The sequence below is a fragment of the Gastrolobium bilobum genome, unplaced genomic scaffold, assembly GCF_033153095.1.
Source record: "Gastrolobium bilobum isolate Gb01-03AN ecotype WA unplaced genomic scaffold, APGP_CSIRO_Gbil_v1 utg21668, whole genome shotgun sequence".
Classification (NCBI taxonomy): domain Eukaryota; kingdom Viridiplantae; phylum Streptophyta; class Magnoliopsida; order Fabales; family Fabaceae; genus Gastrolobium; species Gastrolobium bilobum.
The window spans coordinates 112,868-121,732 of NW_026900055.1; the positions used below are offsets into that span (position 1 = coordinate 112,868).

The following is an 8,865-nucleotide window of genomic DNA, read 5'->3' on the forward strand; positions in this document are numbered from 1 at the left end:
AAGCCTCGCATAGGCATCTTTCCTTCACTCGGGTACTACAAACGCAATGGAGGATGCCATTTGATGAGATGGTGTGGGGGGGGAAAGAAATAAACAAAACACTGAGCACATGAAATTCTAGCTTCCAATCACCCTTTAAATTTTTGCACTTTAACCCTCGAACTTCTGCAAATTATAAAACTGACCCCAAACAATTAAAATTTACTAAGAAACCCCCAAATATCCAGAAATTAGGTTTTAACCTCATATTTTTTTTATCTCGGCATGAGGAATATTATGATTCTCCCTACCTTTTAGAAAAACAATCAACAAGATTTAAAAAACAGTTGAGCATGCTGCATGCAGCATTAATTAAGTGCACTCTTTGATCACTTCCGCCACTACTATCATAAGTTAAAAATTTGGTATACAGTTTCTACTATACAAACATAATTGTGATATTCCAATACAGTCATACAAAATTTATATAACACTCACCACATTTATTCATAAGTAGTGGCAAGACAAATAAGAACCATTCAAACATTCACTCATCCATATAATATTTCTAGGAATCTGCATTCAAAGTAGGGTTACACTAACAAGTATTATTCAATTCATACGGCGCAATTAAACTGAGAGATAAGTAATTAGAAAACAAATTGTGGAGCATAAAAATGTGACGGCTATATTTAACTATCAAAATTAATCCAATGGCTTACAGTCTCTCAATCGCTTAAGATCATCAATCAAGGCCGTCAAATTCTCGTGGGACGATCCGCCTTCTTGAATAGCTTTTTGAGCCTTTTTCCCAAACTCTTGAGCGCGTCGTCTGATAATGTCAGCTTCATGACCACCGTCCATCAACCTCCGCACAGCTTTCTCTATGCGATCCCTACCAACCAGCTTTTTACTCTCCCAAAAACCACAAAATTGCCACTCCTCTGCACCCACCTCCACCCCAATCCCCCGCACCTGCGTTATCAGCTTCTCGTTGTAAAACTGATCGCTGTGCACCGGCCACGTGATCATCGGAACCCCAGCGCTGACGGCCTCGACGGTGGAGTTCCACCCACAATGAGTCAGGAATGCACCGACGGCGGGGTGGCCCAGGATCAACACCTGCGGGGCCCACCCTCTTATGATCATACCTTTCTCCCTATTCCTCTCATCGAAACCCTTTGGCAGCCACTTTTCCTTCTCCTCTTCGCTTTCATCGTCCTTCCCTTTCTTCTCAGGAACCACCCATATGAATCCGTGACCTGTTGCTTCGATCGCGCTTGCCATCTCGTACAGCTGCTTATCAGGGAAATAGCAAATGGTTCCAAAGCATATGTAGAGCACCGAGTTGTCTCTCTTCGAGTTAAGCCAACTCAGGCACTCGTGCACGCTCAGCAAGCTCTTTTGGCCCCTCTCTGCTTGTTCTTGAGCTGTTTTATAAATAAGAGAGGCTGGGCCAAGATGCCATGCCTTGTGACCGGTGGTTTTCTCGTAGTGACGGACATACTCTTCTCCATCAAGCTCGACGAAGTTGTTGATGAGAAACCCATTGCTTTTGAGCGCTACAGTGAGCAGCGGATCCATGTATCCCTTGGAGTCCTTATGCGGCGTTGCGTTGATGGTGATGTGGTGAGGAAAATTCGGAATGACAAAAGAACTGGCGGAATCATCATCGATGGGGTGTGCCTTGAGGGACTCCATGGCACAGATGGTAAAGAGAGAGAAACCGTTGAAGGACAGTCTAGGGATGCGAAGCTTGTTTGCCAAATCATGCACCCATGGGTATAAAAAGTCCGCCACGATACAATCGGGTGGGTCCTGCTCCACGAAATCCGCGATGAGTCCTTGTAGCTTAATGACGGCATGGTAGACCCTAATAGAGTTATCGAGGTCAGTGACTGCGGATAAGCTTTCGATGCCATCAGGGAGGCCTACTTCTTGGGAAGGGAATTGGAAGGTGTGAACGTGGAAGTGGCTGGATTTGTGATTCTCAAGGGATTGGGCATTCGATGGAGTGGTGATTATGGTGACGTGGTGGCCGCGTAAGGCAAATAATCGGGCTATGTCGGAGAGTGGGATAATATGTCCAGCTGCTAGGTATGGAATGAAGTAAATTTTGAGTGGCCTATGCCTATCTTCAACGTCCATTGCGGTGGAATGGAAGAGATATTGTGCTTAGACCTGCTTTTTGCTTTTTGCTTTTTGCTTTTTTGCCTTTGCCTCGAACTCCAGTCTTTATATATCTTGGAAACTAGTTTGAATAAGCCAAAGGATTTTCGTCATTGTTATTTCCGTTGGCAAAACGAGCTAGGAAGGTTGGAAACATGGCTTTTTTATACAATTTTCATTTTTAATGAATTCTTTTGACCTATTCTTCGTTATTGAATCATTTTATATGAGTATCAGTAATAAAAAATGAATCTGAATTATGTAATAAAACTCCCTTCAAATTCTTGTAATAATAAAACTTGTGATACACAAGAATGCGGTGATATCCAATCAGAATAACCGTAACAAGAAAAGTTTGTACAGCAAAAAACAAAACACAAGTTGGCTAATGTTGACGGCCTTCCCTGTGTTTTTTTGACTTTCTCATATCAATTGGCCGGCTTCCATAATTAACTTATAATTTAGAGTAATATTATGTGCATCTTAATAATTCCTGACTCACAAGCTGCAGCTATACTAACCTGGGGACGTTCAGTAGAGCAGAAATTTTTTTGTTTATGACAACCATGTTTTTTATGAATATGCTAGGAAAATGAATTTCCTAGGAATATTAGGCTGAAATATTTCCTATAATATTGATTCAAGTTTCTTGATTTATATTTGATTAATTGTCATTAATTATTGATGTGAATGTGAGCTGATTTTACAAAACTATCCTTTATAACATTGCTATATGAACTTAGAATATTGCTGCCAATATTGGTTGACCGATGAAGCAGCGGAGGCACTGCCGCCTTGATCAGTTCCCTCCGTTAAAATCACAACCTGAATAGAAATAATCAAGTTTTCTAAACAGTCACTAAATTAGATATATAATCAACCATGTTCTGCCATTATGTATTAGGATATAGACATAATCAACCATATAAACATGAAAAAATGCGAGATTTGGAGAAAGTCTTTTGTTCCAATGACTTACATTAACAATCCCATATTTAGGGTTCTAATTAGAGGTGTAAATGGGTCAGGCTGGGCTGGGCTTTAGCCTTCCTGGCCTAAGCTTACGTAAAAAAAAATTCAGCTTATATGGTCTATTGGCCTATTAAAGGCTTTGTTTACAGGCCAAGTCTAGCTTATTTTTTAAAAATTAGAAAGTCTGCTATGGACTATAGACCTCGTAGGCCTCCCACTGCAGATACTGAACAAAGAAAATAATTGTATAGAGAAAAGAAAGTTTCATTCATGCATGCACTAATATTTCTCGTAAAAAATAAAAAATAACAAACAAGAAATAATCAACATAATACCCCAGCTCTAGAATATCAGAGAGGAATTAGAGTCAAAGAAATAGGAAAAATAAGAAAGAAATACAATTACTGGGTCAATCAAAGACGAAACTTAGAGACGGAAATGAGAAGTCACTTAGAAGCGGTGGTGCAAAAAAGAAATTAGGGTTGGTACTTTACCACCTAGAATAAATATTTTATTTTTAAAAATTAAATAGGTCAACCTACAAGGCTTTAAGCCAGGCTTGACAAAATTGGCCTATAACCTATTTGTTAAAAAAGCTTTTTTATAAGTCTAATTTTTTCAAAAAAAGACATGCTAGGCCATGCTTAACATAGGTCGAGCTGTAGGTTAGGCCAGGCTAGCCCATTTACACCCATAGTTCTAATGAATCTAACTTATAATTTTAGAATCCGAACAAAAGTAAAAAGCGAAAACAATCAAGGGATGAAGTTAAGGAAAATGAGATTTGGAATTAGATGGTGGTAGTTAATTGGGGGCAAAGAATGAAAGGATAAGGTTAGAAGAAAGCATAAGGTAGAGATACTAGAAAATGAGAATGGAAGATAGAAACAAAGAAGAATATGACCAAAGAATCAATAGATAGCGGAACCGAAAAAACAAGCGAGCATATCTACGAATCTAAATAGCTAAGGGTATTTTAGACATGAAAATATGGGAAAATTTCCCACTAAAGTGTAAATCCAATAGTACCATCTACCTGTATTCTTCAATGGGATCTTGCTTCACAAAAATAAATCTTAGAAATCTGATTTTTCTAGAAAAATTTTCACAATTTTTATACTAAATATGGATAAATAGGATCCCAATATCAATTGTCTAAGAATCTAAAATTTATCCTTTACCAAATACTTCTGTGCTGGGAAGAATAAAGTGAGTTCAACTCTCTTTTACACTCTATTGTTTCCCCTCCCATTGTGAATTTTCCCTAGACTAATTCTAATTTCTAGCCATGAAAAAAAAAAAGTTGATGTAACAAAATAAAAATTCTGGACACATTGCCTATTCTTATTATAGGGTTAAATATGTATTCCACATATTATCACCCCCGCGCACACACCTTTTCATAAAATCACCTATCACTAACAAAAGCATGCATGTTCCCACAATTGGCACAGATATTCGCTTACATAAACTGATGCGATCTTTTATACAAAAGTACAAATCTATTAGAATTCAAACTCAATTTTGATTTTACATCCTTTCCACCATCAAAAAATTTAAATTTAAATTCAAATTGAATTTCTTCATCACTTATCAAGAATCTTATGAAATCTTATATAAAATTATGGATACTTGAAGAAAACTCATGGAAGTTTGTGGAAAAGCTTGAAGACTGTAGAAGAATCTAAATCTTTCTTGAATTCTATCTATTGTCAACCCATGATGAGTTGGAAATCTTATTCTATTATTATGAGTTGTATTTAGCATGTAGTTGTTATAAGTTGTCAAATTCAATTTGAAGACTAAAAAATTACAAGAATGATAAAAAATGGTAACTAATAGTTGTAATAGGTTATAAAGTTCAAGTTAAACTCTTTCACGTATATCTATATATATGTAGTATGTTAGGCGTTAGATGAGTGGATAGAAAGATTGAAAAGTGTGTGAAGAAAGAATAAATTATTAAAATACTTGTGAGAAAAATAGAAAAAAGATTTGTGAGAAATAAAAAAAGAGATTAGTGTTGTAATAAAAAAATCAAATAACCTCCAAAAAAAAAAAACAAAAATCAAATAAAAAGTTCTTCTTCTTCTACTATATTTCTTTTGTTTGTTTAATCCATCTCCAGCAGAATCTTTTGGCTTATTGGATACTCACCCTTCTTGCGTATTCGTCAATAGCTTTGTACAGACAGATTATTTATCCTTTATCCTTTATTTTATTTTATATAAATCATCCAGGATCCTATTGTAAACGGGCTCGTAATCCGAATTCGAATTAGGTTGTTTCACTGTTTCAATCAGTATGTCTTTTAGTTCTCATCTTATAAGAAGTGCAATTGGGGGAAAGTTTATTTGTGTGGGTGATTAATCATTTTGTCCTTAATTAAGGACAAAACATTTCATTCATCTACTTGATCGTGACCGACTTATATATTCGAGTATAAAAACTTGGTACTCAAGTATTTTTCACATAACAGTACTTATTCGAGTACACTAATTGAGTACTCAAATATTGTTGGTCATCCGAGTTTTATCAATAATATATTCGAGTACAGGGGTGGGATCCTTCAGTATATTGCGGGACCATAACCTAAAGCCATGAATTGGCCACCTGCACTGTATACTATATATTTTTTTAGTTCCTTAATTAATTCTGATGTATTACCGGGAAAAAGTTTTTATAATAGAAAAAAATAGATATTATATTATAGGAAAATTCTAATATCATATCATATATATATATATATATATAAATATATATATATATAAAAAAGCTAGAGACCCGTTTATTTAAAAAATAAAAAACAAAAAAATAAATAATATATTTTTTTATAATATTTGTAAGAAAAGTTTGTTTTCTTATGAAAAATAAATCACTTTGTAATATCAGTTTCCGTAAGCTTACATTGGGATATTTTTATTTGAGAAAATTCTTTCTTATTTTAAATGACAGAAAATTATATCATTTTAAGAGAGATACAAACATAGAAAATTTGAATTTTAAATTAAAAAAATCATTCACTTTCTCTATCCCATGATTTCTATTTTTCTGTGTCTATCTCTCTCTTAAAATGACATAACTTATGTCATTTAAAATGATAAACACCAAATTCTTTTTATTTTTATTTAAAAAATTCCGTTGTGTTTTGTTTTCCAAATTCTGACACAGTTTGAAACAGCAGGCCACATGTACACAATTACGAGAAAATTTATTGTGGTTAGTATTAAATATTTCCCACGTTTACAGCAAAGAAAAAAATGGATTTGTGTTCCTTCCTGACACGATCACGTGAGCCAGCACGTATAACATAGTGTACGTTAATAATAAATTTTGATTCATAAGAGATTATTATCAGCAAGACAGCAACCCATCACGTGGCCATAAGTTTTCTTTCCCACCGCAAGCTGAAAATTAAATTATGAAAAATAGTTGTCTTATATCAAGAGACAATTATCTTATGATGAACGTTCGTAAAATTTTGACCCCTATTTTTTTATATTTTTTTAAAATTTATGGACTTCACAACTTTATTTCACAAATATAAGATCGTGAGTAAAGTGTGTGTCATTTTAAAAGGTATAAAGTTGTATCATTTTAAGAGAGAGAAAGAGATAGATAAAAGAAGAGAGAGAGTTGACAAAAAAATAAAAGTGTGGGTCTCATCTCTTTGTGAGAATGAAATGATATAAGTTGTATCATTTAAAAGGATAAACATTTTTCTCATATAAGATACTTATGTTATGTGATATAAGATTAATAATTTCCTTAATTTATATACACAACCCATGCTGCCTTTTTTAGTTTGTTATAAGAGATTATTACTTGCAACCCTCCATCTTGTGAATTATCTTCTCAAGAAAAGCATATACACAACCTATGATGCCTTTCTATGAAGCACGGATACGGCAAAAAAAAATTTCACGTATCCGATACGTGTTTTATCCGCGAACGCATTCCAGACGTTATATCACGTATCAAAAAAGTCAAAAAATATCTAATTCGGTCAAATGGTTAACTTGTAAAATTTTAAAAAATAAAGGGCGAAGATTTTGGCTTAAAAAAAGCCCTAAAACTAGAATAAACTCAAATATCGTCTTCTGAAACTTATCTGAAATCGGAGTCATCCTCTCGTCGTTGCTCTGGTCTGCTGCTGGTCGTCGTCGCTGCTGGTCTCGTCTCTGCCATCTCGCTCCTTCCATCTCTGTTGGACTTCCGGTCAGTTTTTCTAATCTCTCTGTCTGCCATCTCGCTCCTTCTTCCATTTTTTCTAATCGTCTGCCATCTCTGTTGGACTCTCGCTCGTTTCTATGCGTTTTTGCGTTTCATTTTTTTTTATAGTTGCTTCTTTTATTTTTTTGCTTTATATAAATACGTTGCTTTGTTGTTGTTTTGTTTTATATGATTTGCTTCTTCCATTTTTTTTTGTTTTATTTTCTGATCGTTTTTTTTGTTTGTATTTTTTGCTTTTATTTTTTACTTTATATAAACTGCCATTATTTTATTTTATATGATTTTATTTTTATTTTTTATTTTTAATATGATTCTATATTTCTTTATATTTGTCATTTATGTGCCTTTTTTTATATATTTTTTTATATTTGCTGCTTTTAATTTTTCTTTTTAACATGATTTTATATTTTCTATTATTAAATATGATTCCGTTTTTTGAATATGATTATGTTTGCAAAATATAATGAAGGAGAAAGTCAATATTGGGACATTAGTGGAGATGCAGTTGATACCTTTAATGATGTTGGAGCTTTAGATGGTGTTGCCCTTTCCCTAGATGAGCCAGAGTTGGAGGCAAATATTATTAGTAGCACTCTATATCCACATACTAGTTGATGTATTTATCAATTTTGTATGGATAATCTATTAATTGTGCTTATGATTTTCTTTTTATTATATTTTGTTAATGTGCAATACACTTTATATTTAAAAAAATATTTTTATACTAAAACGTATTGGAACGTATCGAAATATTAGTATTTTTGAAGTAACGTATCGATATCACGTATCGGGAACGTATCGAAAACGCCGTGTCGGTATCGGTGCTTCATAGCAGCCTTTTTTAGCTTGTTATAAGAGATTATTATTTACAACCCTTCATCTTGTGAATTATCTTCTCAAGAAAAGCAAGTTTTTTGGCCATTAGGTGATGGAACCTAGTATCTGATACTGCTTCAACTCTGCACACCGAACGTACTCGCTCCTCAACTTTGGTGAGTTGGATCTGCGAATCATCATGCTGCTGTGTGAGCTTCATCATCTCCACTTTCAACATGTTGTGGTCGTTCTTGAGCTGCTCAGCTTCATCCTCCAATGCTGCAGATCGAAGCAGCTTGTCATACTTGTTTCTCCTTTTTATGTTCTTCAGCAAATGCTTCTTCCCTCCCTGAAATCCTTCATTTGCAAACTCCTAACGTTCTGAATCAACCTTCATAAAGCCCTGTGCACATATCACACAAATAATATCAGTGCAACCTCCCCAATAAGCAATAAGCCAACAAATTTTAATTTATTGAATAACAAATATTGAAGAGCTGACATAGGTGTTAAGTTGGTGAATGAAGCTTGAAAAATTGTTGTGCTTGAAATACTTGGGGAGAATAGTTGTGGAGAATTCGTGAGAATCCCAAACCTCGAAGCTATCACGGGTTACGGCCCATGACACAATCAGGTTGGTATCCGGATCCAACACTATTTCGAACGACTTCTTCACGAACGGTGGAGCCTCCACAA

At 34.6% G+C, this 8,865-nt stretch overlaps 1 protein-coding gene across 1 annotated transcript; it reads right to left on the reverse strand.

Annotated features, from left to right (window-relative positions):
• Positions 1–684: 684 nt before the first annotated feature.
• Positions 685–2,127, reverse strand: LOC133295027 (scopoletin glucosyltransferase-like). Its single transcript, XM_061493804.1, has one exon. The coding sequence runs from the start codon at positions 2,125–2,127 to the stop codon at positions 685–687; it is 1,443 nt and encodes a 480-aa protein (XP_061349788.1).
• Positions 2,128–8,865: the final 6,738 nt, after the last annotated feature.

Coding starts and splice junctions, on each gene's coding strand:
- LOC133295027 (XM_061493804.1), bottom strand. CDS start 2,127: ATGGACGTTGAAGATAGGCATAGGCCACTCAAAATTTACTTCATTCCA.